This window comes from Xenopus laevis, chromosome 4L, assembly GCF_017654675.1.
Source record: "Xenopus laevis strain J_2021 chromosome 4L, Xenopus_laevis_v10.1, whole genome shotgun sequence".
Classification (NCBI taxonomy): domain Eukaryota; kingdom Metazoa; phylum Chordata; class Amphibia; order Anura; family Pipidae; genus Xenopus; species Xenopus laevis.
The window spans coordinates 36,087,137-36,106,081 of record NC_054377.1 but is presented as its reverse complement, the minus strand read 5'-3'; the positions used below and the strand labels follow the sequence as shown (position 1 = coordinate 36,106,081).

General features: G+C 38.5%; 1 protein-coding gene across 1 annotated transcript in view; it reads right to left on the bottom strand.

Moving 5' to 3' along the window:
• The window catches only part of LOC108713984 (dipeptidase 2), a 440,550-nt gene that overhangs the window by 195,889 nt on the left and 225,716 nt on the right, over positions 1-18,945 (bottom strand). Inside the window, exon 5 of the mRNA XM_018257771.2 lies at positions 528-669. Within this exon, the coding sequence (XP_018113260.2) occupies positions 528-669 (142 nt within the window). The remainder of the gene's footprint in view (positions 1-527; positions 670-18,945) is intronic.

Below are 18,945 nucleotides of genomic sequence, written 5' to 3'. Positions count from 1 at the left end.
TGCTTTTATTGTATGTAAGTTTTAAGCACCATTTCAGGAGTGCAAAGAGCTGCATCTATGAGCACTACAAATAAAATTCCATGGGAGCAAAATGCAAAAACATGATGCTGATATTACTTTCAATTACAGACATATCTAAAAGAAGTCATCTACTAAGATCCTTTTCAGAAGTGCAAGAGCACTAGGAGGTACAGCAAGCAGAGCTTGCACTTCTGGACAGGTTCTGGCTGCATTCAGGACCTTATGCCATATAAAAATTTAGCACAAGGTGCAGAATGTAGTATTAGTGGGTTCCATAGTGCAGGTTGTAAGCACAGGGTCTATTTTTGGCCTGTGTTCAGTGCTACAATCATTAACACATCAGAAACTTACTGTAGCACTTAATCTTGAATATAATTGTTATGTTGTTAAAGTATTTTTTTCTATTTTTCAGTGTTTGTTGTAAATTGTATATGCTTGCAGCACTATGTAAATAAAATGTATATACAAACATACAGGCATCTGAGTCATAAGGATGTTAGCTTTACCATGGAGTATTGCAGGTGTGTGTTAGACTCATATATCTAACTCCCAGATCATAGAACATCCTCAGGGTTCCCAAACTGCTGTCTATAGCGTGTCCTCCTTCTATTCCAATAAGACAGGCAAGTTTTGAAGTTTTAACAATACCTGAAAAGGGAAGTCAAACATTAGATAATGAGCAGAAGCTGAAGTTGCATGAATATATATATATGTATTCTACAGGTATGGGATCCATTCTCCAGAAAGTCCCAAATTACAAAATGGCCACCTCCCATAGACTAATTTTATCAAAATAATCCAAATTTTCAAAAATTATTTATTTTTTCTCTGTCTAAGATATAATAAATACTTAATGGAAGTAAAACCTGTCTATTGGGTTTATTTAATGTTTACACAATTTTATAGTAGACTTAGGTATGAAGATCCAAATTACAGAAATTATTTTCTAGTAGACTTTAGGGGGCAAATTCACTAACCTCCGCAAATTCACCAGCGACGGCTTCTCTCACATCGCCACACTTTGCAAGGCGCAAATTCGACAGGACAACGCTAATTCACTGAAATGCGAAGTTGCGTCCAGGTCGACGAATGATGGCGAAGTTTCACTAGCGTTAATTCGGCAGGCAAAGTGAAGTTGCACTAGTGTTGGCTAATTTGCATACAGCGGGAAGTTAAATTTCATGGAACGTATATGTGGCAGCAAATACATTACACTACACAGGCCCAGGGAACCTTAATAAAAGAAAATAGAGTTGTTATAATGCCCTACACATGTGCCCAGTGTATAGTTTATTTGCCATATGTAATGAAATGTAGGGGGGAAGCCAGGTACCCATAAAAAAATTATGATCTTTTGCAGCCTATCACTTTGAAAAACTGAAAAGTCGTCAGTGTTTTTTGGGACTTTTTTTTCAGGAACTCTTGCACATGGCCTGGTCTAAGGTGCAAAGGCAAGTCTGGCGCAAGAGGTAACACTCATTAAAAACGTAGTGAATTTGCGTAATTACGTCAATTCGCCAAAGCAAAAATTCACCTGGCGTTAGAGTGCGAAGTAGCAATAGAATCTATCTACTTCACTAGCGCATTTACGCCATCGCCCATTAGTAAATCCGCGAAGTCCCGAAATGACTTCATGCTGGTGAATTTTCGCTAGTGTTGGTCACTTCGCCCTTTAGTAAATTTGCCTCCAGGTATGAAGATCCAAATTACAGAAAGGACCATTATCTGGAAAACTTCAGATATATGTATATATTGTGACCTTCAGGAAGCGAATACTATATCCATGGCTTTTATTTTAAACACAATGAGCAGGTTCAACACATTTGCTTCACATAGTCCTGCTATAACACCCTCACTGGTGTTGGAGCTCGCTCCAACTCTTTAACTCAATGGGAATCATACTATGTTTCCCAGCCACACACAAGTCTTGTTCTTTCAATGAAGGAGGTTTTCACGGCCCCTCATCCTCCTCCACTCAAGGAGGTCTCAAGGGGAAGTTTTGAAGTATAGCTCACACCTCCTTTTAACCACATCTCATCTGCAGCCTAATTACTTAGCTAACTTTACCTGGGCAGCTGAAAAAAACATCTAATGGAGCAAGGAATGGAACCCACTCTGTGCACTGGTGAAATATCCACAATATTGTGCCATTTTTACACACATATCTTATATATCCCCCCTCCCTTCTTTCGACCCAGTGGGGGAACACACTGAAATCCTGATAGAAATTCTTTATCTCAAAACTCTCCATTTTTCCTTTTTGCCTGAACCATGGGAGTCACTTTTATCACATGCAGTTACACATTCTGCCACTAAGCCTGACCCTGCACAGAGGGGCTTATTTTTCCTTTGGAATACCCCCCAATCAAGGAAGGTTTGTCTCTCTCTCTCTCTCTTGGATAAACCCTACAAGGCAAACTTACAGTATTAGCTTCAGCACAGGGATCTGACACATGTATGTCAATGGGAGTGGTCACACACATCTCCTGTTTTTTATCAACTGGAGAAGACACTTTGGCCGTACTTGTATCAACCCTGTCAGACACACATGCTTTGGCATCTGTGTCAAAATCATGCACACTCTGCATTTTACATTAACCCACTGCCTGGGATATAGGGTGTCCGTCCGCAAATGTCAATGGTGGGTTTACAAATAAACCATTAGCTTTTACTTCAAGCCCACTACCAGCAGATGCCATCTGCCTTTTGGTTGCATCTTGCTCACAGACCTGTGTTACAAAACTAGACACACACTCAGGGTTAGCAAGCAACCCACATTTGGCATCATCAGAATTCATACTTCATATTCACTGACAGACAGAGACTTTCTGTTTTCAACATTCCTTCCACAGCCTGTAGATCAGGAGTGGTGACACAAATAGAATCTGGGGTATCCATAACCTCACAACCTGGAGCCTTAAGAGGAAGTTTTAAGCCATCTTCACTTTCCTCCACAGTCCATGTGGTTTACCACCATTGGCAGCCTTGTTACTATTTTGCACATCACATTCATTTTTGTTCTCTCTCACTACACACTCAGTGAGCTCATCACATCCCCCTGTCTCTAAGGGTTCACTATCGGTTCACTGGGAATCCCCACCTGTATCACTTTGTTCACACAACAACTCTTTACTTTTTAAGTAACAGTCATATGCCTCCATTAATTTGGCACTTGCAGCGGCCAATTTTTCAAAGGGGCAATTATCACCCATATGACCTAGGGCAAAATAGGTGCAGTATACTGTTTCCATTTTTCACACAGTCTCAGACTTGCACACACTCTCATAAATGTTATACCTGGGGCAGGGCTTAGGCTTCAATTCACTTTTAAGATACTCCCCAGCTGAATCACCAACACATTTTTCACTCAAGTTATTTTGTAGCAGACACTCTCTCTGGTGCCATGAAGATTTGAAGGAGAGCGATCCGAAAGCGGAGAAGTGAGCGCACATCAGGTGTGACCGCTAGATCCGCTCTGGCCACGGCAAACAACAATCCAGGGAATAGGGGTTGCGGACACCACCGATTTACATCAACACGTGCGAACCAAAGTAATATAAAACAAATCCATCTTTATTGAACGTATTAAAAATAGTGGGCAGGGGAAAACAGGCTTGACGCGTTTCGTGACGACAAGGTCACTTCATCAGAAGCAACTCTGTCTGGTGCCACAAACCTCAAGGCCCAGATTTTTGGCGAGGTCACAAAGGCCCGGGCATAGGGTTGCACGTTTCTAGGGGCGGCATGCTGCCCATCCACATAATTTTCCTAAAGCAGGATGAGTAGTCCTCAGTGCTGAAAGTGTGTGCGCACATACACACCTGGGGTGGGCAGGGAGTGGGGGAGCAGACAAACTGGGGAGGCCTAGGGGCATCTGAAATAGAAATCCGGCACAACATATTCCCCACTGTGCGTTACCTCATTCATGTAATGTCCTGCCTGGAGTTGAACCAGGGCCCTGGTGTTTCTGGGCTGTCTGAGTTACCATTGCTTTATGTGAGCAGATAGCCGAGGCCCTGGTTCACACTCCCATTGCTATACTTGTAATTGCAAGTCTGATCCTTGTTATTGATCCGGCCTGTCCCTTGACTAAACTTCTTGTACTCCGTTCCTGTACCAGGTGTAGTTCCCTTGCCTGCCCAGAACCTGGTATAGTGATCCTCTCACTATGAGACCTTTGTGGGACCTGAGTAGCAGAGGGCTCCTCCCGAAGCCAAAGGTGGCTGTTAAAGGTGAAAGACTGAGCTGCAACCGGGGTCTTGGGGTTTGTTTTGGGTTTGGGATACCAATCAAAACAATTCACATGCTTTAGGGAAACATTTAATTGAGGGTTTTTTTTTTTTTTACCATGGGTGTTACCTCACAGCACACAGACACACCATTACAGTTACCTTTGAACATTTTCAAAACAGACATTCTTTCAACTGGTTTGACTGCCCCTACACAATTTCTCCATTCCAGTCACAAGCACTCGCACGTGAGTGAACAGCTTTGCCATTTACATCAATGGACTTTTTCACCATCCCTTTAAGAGACCCAGTGCACTCTAACTGGGCACTTAACTTTATTTGAAACGTCTCTCCGAACCTTGCCTTTAAATAAAGAGTTCCAGTCTTTTATCCCACCAGCCTTCTGTTCCCTTTTTCACCACCCCTTTTAGAACAGTTTTACCATTGCTGTAGGTCATCCTCTTTGGAACTGCTGGGGATGAATTCTGGCCAGACTGGACTGAACTGAATCCAACATAGTCTCTTTGGGATTCTTTTCCTCGCTTGAATCCAGACGAAGTAGACTCTCTTGGCACTCGCAAAGCCTCTCTCGCTTCTAACCGCTTTATCATTGGACAGGATGGGATACACTCCCCAACTCGGAGGCATCTCCAGCATGGCTCCTCCATGTTGCTTGGACCATCCCCTCCATTTTTCTCACTTTACTCTGCTGCAACTGTAAAACCTCCTGTCTGTACTCTCTTTGTGGTACACAGAAAACATTAGTCTTTTGTCCTAAAAACTTTGTAGGAGCCTCCGCTGCTTCTGGCAACTCACCACCATCAGCAATGGGCTCAGCTGCTGGCCTTTCCTTTGCCCACTTTTGCAGCAGTTGCTGAAACACTGAATGTTTGCTGCCACTCTCTCGGATCCTGAAGCACTTTGGAATGCTCACCTTTCTCTTGTGGGGGATTTAACACACTCTTCCCCACTGGCATTTTTATCACACTTGGGGCACTGAGGAACTGCATCCACCAGTCCCATATCTCTGCTTCTGTTGCTTTAACAAAGCTTGTATAGCCTCCTGCTGAACAACAGTAACAAATAGATTAAAAGCATTAACACTTGCCATTTTCTCACAGGATCTTAAAGGCATTGTCTGCCCGACGCATCAGCTCCTTTAAGGGCAGAGACACATGTGGCAATTCTTAGCATATATATATATATATATATATATATATATATATATATATATATATATATATATATATATATATATATATATATATATATATATGTTCATAAGGGACCAGCACACCGGTTTCTTCAAGAATACAAAGAATATTTACTTTAACATCACTGTGCTTCCAATGTTTCAGCCCCCATAGGGGCCTTTATCAAGGATGCTGTCTACTGGAGCTGGGAAAATCGCTTTTTAGTTAAGACAATTTGTTGTCCATTTAGTCCCTTAGGTGTTACACAATCCAACTTGTGGATCCAGATAGCTTCCCTTTTTGTCATAGTCACCCCCTCAGTGTTTCGCAGGGCTGTGTTTAGTATCAGCAAAATGTTTCGCTATCAATTGCTGGGAAATGTTCTGTTTCTTATTTTTAACCTTTTCTTTCCGGATCCAGTTCCGCCCGTATACTTGACCGGTGCATTGCCATCCTCTATGAACCAGGATTACAAAGAGGGTTCTGTGTATCGCTGGCAACAACAAGGAGGAGTCCTGATGAAGAGGAGATCTGAGTGGCGATCATGGAGATCACCGGGAAGACCCGCAACCAGTGGCGCATCAGAGATTGAGGGGTAAACCAGTGCCTCAGAGTCATCGTGCCCTCAGGTTCCTCTTTTAGGGGAACACCTAGACAACGGCCGCGGCGGCTGGTGCAATGCCGGTAAGCGCAGATCGCAGAAACAGAAGGGGACGGTCAGAAAGAGGACCTGATATTTAATTTATCTTCACATCAATTAACTACAGCAGAGACATCGCTACTGGAAAAAGGCCTGGGATATGTTCCAGTGCCAATTCTTTTTTACATGTGATTGATAACTATAAATTCACTAGGCAAATACAACTGAAGGAACAATTTGGCCATAAATCAGATGTAATTGACATAAATCTGTAAACTAATGGGGTTAATGAGGATTCTGTTAAATATTGGGTATTGGAAAAATGGTTATATTCCAGTATTGATTAAGTTTGAATATGTTTCATTTGTGCACTCATGACTTGTCATTCACACATCTTTCACACACTGGTTCCCATACTCCATTTGTTCCTCAAGTCTGGAGGGATTAGGTTACAATTAACATATGGAATTTATGGGTAGGCTGGGGGAGGTGTATCCCACAGGTTTTGAATATATCCCTGGACAAAGAGAAGCACACGCTCTCACGCTCTCTCACACTGGACACACACACAGACACATACACAGACACACACTGACTCTCACATAATACAGACATACACAAAACTTTTATACAACATATTGATACATACATATTATTTTGGTAGGCTGTCAATAGAGCATTTGACTGGCTAGGTATCTGTTAATTTGTATGTATTTTCTGTAACACATTTTTTACACATTAAATATATTTAAATATCACCTTGGTGAGTGGTGTTTGTTGACCATAGAACTTATACAAATTATTTAAAAAGACAACAGTTTCTAACAGATGGCGAGCCTTGTCAGATTATAGACCTGGACATTAGACATATACACATTCTGTCAGCTTCAAAAGGGGGACAGGAGGGTGTAGCTGAACTAAAGCTTCCAGATGTCTATATGAGTAAAAGAACCTAGAAGTATTTTGTGTAAGTATTACAGGCATTGACATAATTGCGAACGCAGTGAGAAAGATTCTGCTTTCCGGTGAGTATGGATTTTCTTGATAATTTGGCTAATAAGAGCAAATTCAAGTTTGATATCCCTCATAGTGTTATGTCTGATGCAGAGATATGGTCAGATCTGTATACTCAATGTATGAATGCTAATGTATTGGTAGAGAGAAAAGATATTTCATTTTCCAGATTGAAACATAAAATCCAGAATGTAATGCTATTAGTGAAAACGTTTAATACTTTAATGTGCTCAGAGAGGAAGGAAAATTATGTAGAAAACATTACTGCTCCAGATAAGAGAGAAGTAGAATGTGACAGAGTTAGCAATGACTGTCTGGCTAAGGAAATTTCTAAGCATGAACTTAGACTGTCAGAAATAGAGTAAGTTTTGCAAAGGAATAACCAGGTTTCGGTTATTACAAAGGAACAGAGATCCATGTTTGTTCCGGATCTCAATAATCCAGAATTAGACTATGACAGGGCGAAACTGCAATTAAAAATTAATAAACAGTTATTTAAAATTGTGAAAGAGATTCCACATTTCAACCCCAAGTTAAATGTCCTCATGATTTCTGATTTATTTGAGTCTCATATAGAGAAATATGATTTAAGTGAGGAACAAAAGAACAAAGTGTTTAAACTTTGGGTGCCAATACAGATTTCCAATAGGTTATCAATACCAGTGACCGAGCAGGAGATTGATATAGATGGGAATCTAATATATGGCTCTAGAAGGGAGAGGCTTTTGCAGCTCAATTATATAATTAATGGAGAAGAGTTTTTTAACACTGCACTGCTTAATGATCTGAAAACCTCCATAGACGATGACCCCTTTGTGTTTATGGGTATATTTGAGCAAGCGTACAGGCTGGTTATGGGTATTAAAGAAGATCAAGTTCCTGAAGAAATGGTGAGAGTTTTTGTAAAGAAGTTTCAATACTTAGATACAGGAGCTGTTGTCCGTGCTTCAATGTTTAACACTCTTACAGAAGCAGCCACTTACATTGATAAGTATAGGAGACATCTTGTACTGCAGAGCTCAGACCCCTCAAACAAGCATGTGATCAGAGAAATATGCCAAACAAAAGAAGCAGATATGAAACCACATAAGAAGGCTTTCTGTTTTTTTTTGTGGGAAATTAGGTCATCTATTTAGGAAATGTTTTTTACGTAGAAAATCTATGAAACGATTTAAGGTTGATAAAGATTCTGGAATTATACAAGAGAAAGTTCAGGCAAAGCAACTAGATGCACAGAATGGCCACTCCCAATGTTCCATAGAAAGACCAGTCTGTCCTTACAAAAGACCTAGGGCTGACGACAAAAGGAGTTACTCTTTGTTAATGAAAACAAGGAATAATTACTGAATAGGGCTAGAGAAATGTTAGTACTTATTCTTTAAAGGTTTGAGAAAGTATGAGTAAATAAATATGATTGGATACAATTTTGAAGAAAGTAATATTTACATGGAAATATGCAGTAATGATCGTAATGTGTTTTACTGTATAGCACAAAAAGAGAAGTTTAATATGAATTAACTGTTTTATACTGTGGAATATCTTCAACTCCCTATTTAGACAAATGCCAGGTTAAGATTATTAAATAGCTATTTTGTCAGTGGAATTATAAATATCAATATTGTATCATGATTTATTGACTAGCTTAAACTGTATCTATATGCAGTATGGGTTCTGTAGAGCTATATTTTGTATATAGCCTAAACGTTAGAAGGTAACTTTTTATATTTTATTGCCAAATATTGTATTGGTTATAAGAGAGACAGGGAAGATTTAAAGGAAATACAGTGAGCAAGTTGAGAATGATTTTTTGTAAGTTTCAAATCAATTTGGTGCATTGTGGCACCAGCACTGTTTTCCTGTCTGGATTCCAATCTACCCACCCCCATCCTTGGGTGTCATGTTATGTTTGGTTTTTTTAACCAGAACAAAGAGGATATTTTGCTTCCACTGATCTAAATATCTTAAATAGTAATATCCATAGAACTTCAAGTGGGACTGATGTTGATGTTTCATAATCAAATCAGGTTCACAAATGTTTAGATGTTGACTTGGTTTTTCCCAAATTATAAATCTATACATTGAATATTCTAACTTATAAGATTTGGCTCTAAAGAGCACACTGGTAAAACTCCGGTTACACCACTGAATGATTTACATAACTGTTCAACCAGAACATGGTGTTTATGTAATGAACATATGTCTACAGTATAAAAGGGGGGCAGATAGACAAATCTTATTTCCTAAATACTGCGTTATATTTCCCTAAGGACACTAATTACAGTGAATTTTTGGTATATTTGCCGATGATGCAATTATTTCACTTACCTTTGCTGAATAAGTACAGAGCTAAAAGATAAAATACATCCTAGTATATAATGAGATTAGTAAAACCCAAATTTTTGGGTTCACATGTTTTAACAGAAAAAGATAAATTTAAGTGTGAGACAGGAAGCATGGGAACAAAAGCATTTGCTAGTGGGATTCACAAGAAAGTAAAGGCTAAAGCTTAGACCCTGAGTGATTTGTAACAGGATATGTAAATGTTGGAAAGATACATTTCATGAAGGACTAAAGAATTTTGAGACCAGTAACTTTTTGTTTGTTAAATGAAATGTGCTCTAACTTGTTATGATTATTGTAGGATATGGATTCCTTTTCCACATTAAAGCATCATGGATAAAGAGGATATAAAGGAGAAGCTTTCTTGTAGTACATAATGGGGGAAAGCATGCATGATATGTAGATTTGTTGTGAAAATTATTTTTACGTTGGAAAATGTAAAGACTAACATGAGCATGTTTGCATGGTAGTAATGTAATAAACCTTCACATTAACTAATTTGGTCTTAGTTGACTACACTATACATAACTTTTATTTTTTTTTAGGTGCACATATGGAAATCCTGCGCAGGTCAATGAATTGGCAATTTTTTTTTTTAAACATACATGATAACGTACGTATTGATATGATCAGGTTAAGGAAAAGAAATTTAAAGAGTACTCTACTGTATATCCATCTTATAAACCTTTGATAGTTTGGATTATTATATGACCTGGCCAGTCATGTAATAAAATATTTGAAACTGTCAAAGATATATTGTAAGATGTATATGTTTAATAACCATGGAAGTGATGAATATGGATCCATTATATTATTAATAACTTTTTCTTTGAAAGATTATCAACTGTAAATATATAAGTTTAGGTTTGGTTAATCCTATTGTTGTGATATACAATATGAATTCAAGCTCAGAATTGTTTTTTATTCATAACAGGGAAAAAGTAATGTCCATGAGCCTTTGTTCTGAAATTGTCAGAAATCTAACCTATAGTACTATACTACTGTAGTATTAATATCATAGTAGTCAAAACCTTGAACTGGTTTCCTGCAGAGATGAGTAGTTCAACAAGGGATTAGATCATTTAAGTACGAAATGTATCTAGAAAGATAGTTTTATAGAAATGTCATCCTTGAGGTATATTTCTAAGATGTGTTATTTGAACAATGGTCAACTTTTATGCAGACAGAATTTATTAAAGCATGGGGCAAATGCTGGGAATAGCATTTTATTTGAACATACAACTCCTATATCATACATGGATTTCATTTTAGTGTTCTTGAGGGTACATTTAACTGTAACTGATGTTTAAGGTGGTCTACAAATTGAATACACTTATTTTGACTATGTACAGTTATTTGCTTTAATAACCGATATCTGATTTATTGGTTGGATACCTTTGGTTTTAAGAATGTCTTGAACAGATGGGTTTTGGGATCAAATGACATGAGGTCACATAGTTGACCTTTGATAATTAAAGCTCATGAGAACGGTGGGACATGTGTTTTTTTTTTATGATACTGTTCTGAATTAGTTTGGACTCCATTCTTATAAACATTATGGAAAACAAGAAGACCTCAAGATAACAGAAAAGTGCTTTCATCAGAGAAAACAATTAACTTTGTTTGCTTCTTACAAACATGATATTTAAGGATAATCTATATTCTCACAACTATTTGCAAAAATAGGAGAACTGTTTGATTCCATGTCTAATATATCTGCTGTGCAAAGTAAAATTAAAGCTAGGAATTAATTAATTACACATATTAATAAAGTTTCCCTTCACATGTAATTATACCGAAACAAGGAAATAGATATTGTTTACAACATTTTTAAGGAAAGGTTAAAATGGACAACTACTTTTTATATGGACTCATATGAATGTTTTTTTTTATCCATTGGGAATGTGAATACATAGTTTATGTTTGTTAATATTTTGTTTTTTTGGTATTCACAAAAGGTTTAAGTGATTTCACTGTGGAGGACATTATTTGAATGTGAGATGTATTTAATATACAGTGTAATATCATATTCATGAGAATGGCATGGTAAGACAGTGATAGTAGTTTAGATTAAATAAATAAGTGCAGCTTTTGCACTAGCTATAGATCTAATGGACGAAATTCTATGGAAGAGACAATCGACAATGGAAGAGGAGAACCATCGTTCAAGGAGAAGTGCAGGTTCCAGAAGTAAAGTGGTTTGTAATACAGACTGTGACTCAGGATGACTTAACTGAAGGATATCAATAATTTCATGAAAATTATTTTCATTCTGAACTATAAGAACTTTTTACAAAGTGTCTCAATCTTTTTAAATTTGCCTTTGTCTGGTTCCATTACTGAAAGTCTGCAGTTTTCCAAGAACCTGCCAAAGACTGTGGTGTTTATTGCTTATTCAAGTCACACCTTCATTTCACACTGTATGGACTAAAATATGATTGTTCTGTATCAGGGTAACTGCAAAGTGACCAAAGGCCTTAAAAATGGCATTGATAATACATGTACTGGTGCAATTCCCTGATTCTATACAGATGATTCATGATTGATCAACTATGGAAGTCAAGGCTTACATCTGCCAGACCCAACTGGACCAAAGGGTCGTAGGAAGCCTCTACATAGACACATCTGGCATCAATCACAGGAGGAATGTTTGCCATATATTGTGTTACAAAAGAAATGAAATGACTGTAACTTTGTGACTCCCAGAACAGAGTACTTAGCTCTTAATTTTCAATTTTTGATGTTTGTGGACACATTTTATTGCAAGATCGTGAAAGGTGTGATAAAGAATTCAATGTCAACTACAACTAAACACAGTGATATGCGTAAAGGCTGTAATGAAAGATTTTTAAATCCATATCAGGAGGACATGTCTGAATAACTAGAGAATGGAACCAACTTTAGAATATAGATAGGATATTTTTAATTCTGGTGAACTATCACTACTTACCATCTCATTACATGATATTAAATCAATTATGTTATGTTATTTGCATCAGACTTTGGAAATATGAAAACATTTCTGGATGTCTTTTGGGATGTAGTTTGAAGGACTATGGGATAATATGTTCTTGGCAAGTCAAATGTGCAAAGGGGGATTTGTTAAATATTGGGTATTGGAAAAATGGTTATATTCCAGTATTGATTAAGTTTGAATATGTTTCATTTGTGCACTCATGACTTGTCATTCACACATCTTTCACACACTGGTTCCCATACTCCATTTGTTCCTCAAGTCTGGAGGCATTAGGTTACAATTAACATATGGAATTTATGGGTAGGCTGGGGGAGGTGTATCCCACAGGTTTTGAATATATCCCTGGACAAAGAGAAGCACACGCTCTCACGCTCTCTCACACTGGACACACACACAGACACATACACAGACACACACTGACTCTCACATAATACAGACATACACAAACTTTTATACAACATATTGATACATACATATTATTTTGGTAGGCTGTCAATAGAGCATTTGACTGGCTAGGTATCTGTTAATTTGTATGTATTTTCTGTAACACATTTTTTACACATTAAATATATTTAAATATCACCTTGGTGAGTGGTGTTCGTTGACCATAGAACTTATATTATTTAAAAAGACAACAGTTTCTAACAGATTCGAATATAAATATGGATGCAACTGAAACAGATACAGGTTCCTCAATTTTACATACAGAGACTGAAGGAATGGTTTCTAATTTAAACAAATTTACGACCCAGTTAGTAGTAATGCATCAATCAGAAACTTTAATCGTATGTTGAATTTTGATATGTCTGCCTGCCACAACAATAAAGGTAAATGGAAAGGTAATCTCATGGCAGTAGAAAGGGATGCAATGAAGTACTGTTTCTATTTTTGCAGATGATACTAAATTGTGCAGAACTATAGGTTCCATGCAGGATGCTGCCACTTTGCAGAGTGATTTGTCTAAATTGGAAAACTGGGCAGCAAACTGGAAAATGAGGTTCAATGTTGATAAATGCAAGGTTATGCACTTTGGCAAAAATAATATAAATGCAAGTGATACACTAAATGGCAGTGTGTTGGGAGTTTCCTTAAAGGGAATCTGTCGTCATTTTAAAATTTTTTTTTTTTTGCATTTTTATAAAAAACACACATCCATAAACACTGTCTGGCAAATAAAATGTTAATCTACAAATCCATGCATAAGTTATTTTAGTTTGTATTTTGTCATGGGGGCTTCCATTTCTGCTCATTACACATTCATCCTGTGCTGCTCTAACAGCAGGCACAGCATTACCTGTGTGCTTGGAGGCAGCCACTCTGTAATGGCCAGGTCGCACTACGACATGAGAATCTAGCTGTACACTCCCCCTCCCCTCTCTGCCCATGCGTGTGATATTTGGAGGAGAGAGGTCACATGGTTTGCAATGAAGCAATTACTTTCACTTTCCTACGTCCTGCTCTACAGCTGCACTAGCAGCCCCTCCTCCCACAGACACTATCAAAGCTCCTGCCGTTCTGTAAGTTTGATCTCTGCTTTCCTTTGGAGGGGGGAACTTTCTCTCCTTGCTGCCTTCCTAGTTTGTTTTACTGGTTACTAGATGAGGTAAAGGAGCTGTGAGTTCCCTCTGCTAGACCCTTAACCCTTCCTAGACTTCCTCCTAAGTTTTCCTGGTTTTCAAGTATGTCCTCCTTATTTTATCCTTTTTTTCTATTCCCTGTCATCAGTCCTGGGAGTGTACTCCTGTGTTTCTGCCATTCATTTTTGTGTAAACAAATATAATAAACTATCTATATAAAATATTTTTTCCAGTGTCCAAAATGAATTGTGTGTGTATGTGTATATATTTATTTTTTAAAATGTAAGTGGGGGCAGTGATCACAGGACTATCTTATTTCAGTCCTTCTGAAGTGGTGTCAGTGGGAGCTTATCTTGATTCCTGCCTATTGTTCAATTGACAGGCTCAGCAGACAAGGCTCTATTTACATTACAGCAGCTTGTAGGAGGGAGGGGTAATGACATCACTCCAACTTGCAGTGCAGCAGCAAAGTGTGACTGAAGTTTAGCAGAGCACAAGTCACATGACCTGAGGGCAGCTGGGAAATGTCAAAATGTCTAGCCCCATAGCAAATTTTAAAATTAGATATAAAAAAATCCATTTCTTGTTTTGAAAAACGGATTTCAATGCAGGATTCTGCTGTAGTAGCACTATGAACTGATACATTTTGTAAAAAACATGTTTTTCCACGACAGTATCCCTTTAACCCTTTCCCTGCCAGCCGTTTTGTCCTAGATGCGAACATCTACTGCCAAGCAGTTTTTAGATATTTTGCACTCTTTCACTTTAAGGGCCCTTCCTGGGGCGGTCTTTTAGTTTACCCAGGAAAACAATATATTGTTTTTTTCAGGACAACCTGAACTTTCAAAATATGCAAGAATTTTGGTGTAATTCTACTTCTGTAAAAAAATATAGGCTTCTAAGTGTCCAATAAAATGAAAAAAATCATGTTTCACAAAGAACAATCACATATATCAGAAACATTATTTACTTTATGTATGAGAACACAACTGATTTGGAAAGGTCTATGTCTCCTGAACGCGGCAATACCAAATATATATAGTTTTATGGAGATTTCTCACTTGTATAGATCAAAATCTACAAGCAGTACACTAGCAAATGTCCAAAGCACCGCTCCCCAAACGGCATACTTCTGATTTCAAGGCCAAACATTCCACTAACAGTAGGTTTACCCTAGAAAACTACCCATTATTAGAAAGAACAGATTCTGGTGAATCAAAAATGGGTAAACATATCATTGTACTCCAAACTACCAAGTTGCAATTGTTTCCTAAAGTTATAATGTTTTATAGAAATTGGTGAATTTTTTGAAAAAATGACCTCAAAGCTTCCAATCTACAGAATCGTATCTCCCACACATCATTAGGTATCAATGTAAAACACCCCAAATATGAAAGCCTGGGGTCCACTGAACAGTTTGATGCCAAATATGTATAGGTGTACCCAAGCATGTGACATATAGGGGCCCTAAAATGTAGACGCCTCATTTGAGCTATCAGTTCTGTAATTCCAGATACTGCAAAATCAACACATTTGCATCGTTTTGGGGTGGGGTAAAAGTAAAAAAAAAATAAGTTCACCCCAGAAAACCATATATTTTCGGAAAGTACACATTCCCACGAATCTAAATTGGGTATGCATGTCTTTGTACTCCAAAGTACCAAGCCGCAAACCATTCCTAAATTTGGTGATTTTGGTGACATTTCCAAAAATCACCTCAAAATTTCTACCCTGCAGCATCGTATTACCCACATACTTTTAGGTATCAAGAGAAATCACCCCAAATATGAAAGCCTAGGGTCCTCTGAACAGTTTGATGCCCAATATGTATAGGTGTACCCAAGCACGTGGCATACAGGGGCCCCAAAAGGAAGACCCCCATATGGTCTGTCATTTCAGGTACTGCAAAATCAACACATTTACATCGTTTTGGGGGGGTCAAAAGTAGAAAAAAGTGGGTTCACCCCAGAAAACCATATATTTTCGGAAAGTACACATTCCCACGAATCTAAATTGGGTATGCATGTGTTTGTGCTCCAAAGTACAAAGCCGCAAACCATTCCTAAATTTGGTGATTTTGGTGATATTTCCAAAAATCACCTCAAAATTTCTACCCTGCAGCATCGTATTACCCACATACTTTTAGGTATCAAGCAAAATCACCCCAAATATGAAAGCCTAGGGTCCTCTGAACAGTTTGATGCCCAATATGTATAGGCGTACCCAAGCACGTGGCATACAGGGGCCGCAAAAGGAAGACCCCCATATGGTCTGTCATTTCAGGTACTGCAAAATCAACACATTTACATCGTTTTGGGGGGGTCAAAAGTAGAAAAAAGTGGGTTCACCCCAGAAAACCATATATTTTCGGAAAGTACACATTCCCACGAATCTAAATTGGGTATGCATGTCTTTGTACTCCAAAGTACAAAGCCGCAAACCATTCCTAAATTTGGTGATTTTGGTGATATTTCCAAAAATCACCTCAAAATTTCTACCCTGCAGCATCGTATTACCCACATACTTTTAGGTATCAAGCAAAATCACCCCAAATATGAAAGCCTAGGGTCCTCTGAACAGTTTGATGCCCAATATGTATAGGTGTACCCAAGCACGTGGCATACAGGGGCCCCAAAAGGAAGACCCCCATATGGTCTGTCATTTCAGGTACAGCAAAATCAACACATTTACATCGTTTTGGGGGGGTCAAAAGTAGAAAAAAGTAAGTTCACCCCAGAAAACCATATATTTTCGGAAAGTACACATTCCCACGAATCTAAATTGGGTATGCATGTCTTTGTACTACAAAGTACCAAGCCGCAAACCATTCCTAAATTTGGTGATTTTGGTGACATTTCCAAAAATCACCTCAAAATTTCTACCCTGCAGCATCGTATTACCCACATACTTTTAGGTATCAAGAGAAATCACCCCAAATATGAAAGCCTAGGGTCCTCTGAACAGTTTGATGCCCAATATGTATAGGTGTACCCAAGCACGTGGCATACAGGGGCCCCAAAAGGAAGACCCCCATATGGTCTGTCATTTCAGGTACTGCAAAATCAACACATTTACATCGTTTTGGGGGGTCAAAAGTAGAAAAAAGTGGGTTCACCCCAGAAAACCATATATTTTCGGAAAGTACACATTCCCACGAATCTAAATTGGGTATGCATGCCTTTGTACTCCAAAGTACAAAGCCGCAAACCATTCCTAAATTTGGTGATTTTGGTGATATTTCCAAAAATCACCTCAAAATTTCTACCCTGCAGCATCGTATTACCCACATACTTTTAGGTATCAAGCAAAATCACCCCAAATATGAAAGCCTAGGGTCCTCTGAACAGTTTGATGCCCAATATGTATAGGTGTACCCAAGCACGTGGCATACAGGGGCCCCAAAAGGAAGACCCCCATATGGTCTGTCATTTCAGGTACAGCAAAATCAACACATTTACGTCGTTTTGGGGGGGTCAAAAGTAGAAAAAGGTAGGTTCACCACAGAAAACCATATATTTTCGGAAAGTACACATTCCCACGAATCTAAATTGGGTATGCATGTGTTTGTACTCCAAAGTACCAAGCCACAAACCATTCCTAAATTTGGTGATTTTGGCGACATTTCCAAAAATCACCTCAAAATTTCTACCCTGCAGCATCGTATTACCCACATACTTTTAGGTATCAAGAGAAATCACCCCAAATATGAAAGCCTAGGGTCCTCTAAACAGCTTGATGCCCAATATGTATAGGTGTACCCAAGCACGTGGCATACAGGGGCCCCAAAAGGGAGACCCCCATATGGTCTGTCATTTCAGATACTGCAAAATCAACACATTTACATCGTTTTGGGGGGGTCAAAAGTAGAAAAAAGTAGGTTCACCCCAGAAAACCATATATTTTCGGAAAGTACACATTCCCACGAATCTAAATTGGGTATGCATGTCTTTGTACTACAAAGTACCAAGCCGCAAACCATTCCTAAATTTGGTGATTTTGGCGACATTTCCAAAAATCACATCAAAATTTCTACCCTGCAGCATCGTATTACCCACATACTTTTAGGTATCAAGAGATATCACCCCAAATATGAAAGCCTAGGGTCCTCTGAACAGTTTGATGCCCAATATGTATAGGTGTACCCAAGCACGTGGCATATAGGGGCCCCAAAACGAAGACCCCCATTTGGTCTGTCATTTCAGATACTGCAAAATCAACACATTTACATTATTTGGGGGGGGGGGCAAAGGTAGAAAAAAGTACGTTCACCCCAGAAAACCATATATTTTCGTAAAGTACACATTCCCCTGAATCCAAATTGGGTATGCATGTCTTTCTACTCCAAAGTACCAAGCCACAAACCATTCCTAAATGTGGTGATTTTGGTGACATTTCCAAAAATCACCTCAAAATTTCCACCCTGCAGCATCGTATTACCCACATACTTTTAGGTATCAAGACAAATCACCCCAAATATGAAAACCTAGGGTCCTCTGAACAGTTTTATGCCAAATATGTATAGGTGTACCCAAGCACGTGGCATATAGGGGCCCTAAAATGAAGACCCCCCCCATATGGTCTGTCATTTCAGGTACTGCAAAATCAACACATTTACATCGTTTTGGGGGGGGGCAAAAGTAGAAAAAAGTAAGTTCACCCAAGAAAACCATATATTTTTGGAAAGTACACATTCCCACGAATCTAAATTGGGTATGCATGTCTTTGTACTCCAAAGTACAATGCCGCAAACCATTCCTAAATTTGGTGATTTTGGTGACATTTCCAAAAATCACCTCAAAATTTCCAACCTGCAGCATCGTATTTCCCACATACTTTTAGGTATCAAGATAAATCACCCCAAATATGAAAGCCTAGGGTCCTCTGAACAGTTTGATGCCCAATATGTATAGGTGTACCCAAGCACGTGGCATATAGGGGCCCCAAAAGGAAGACC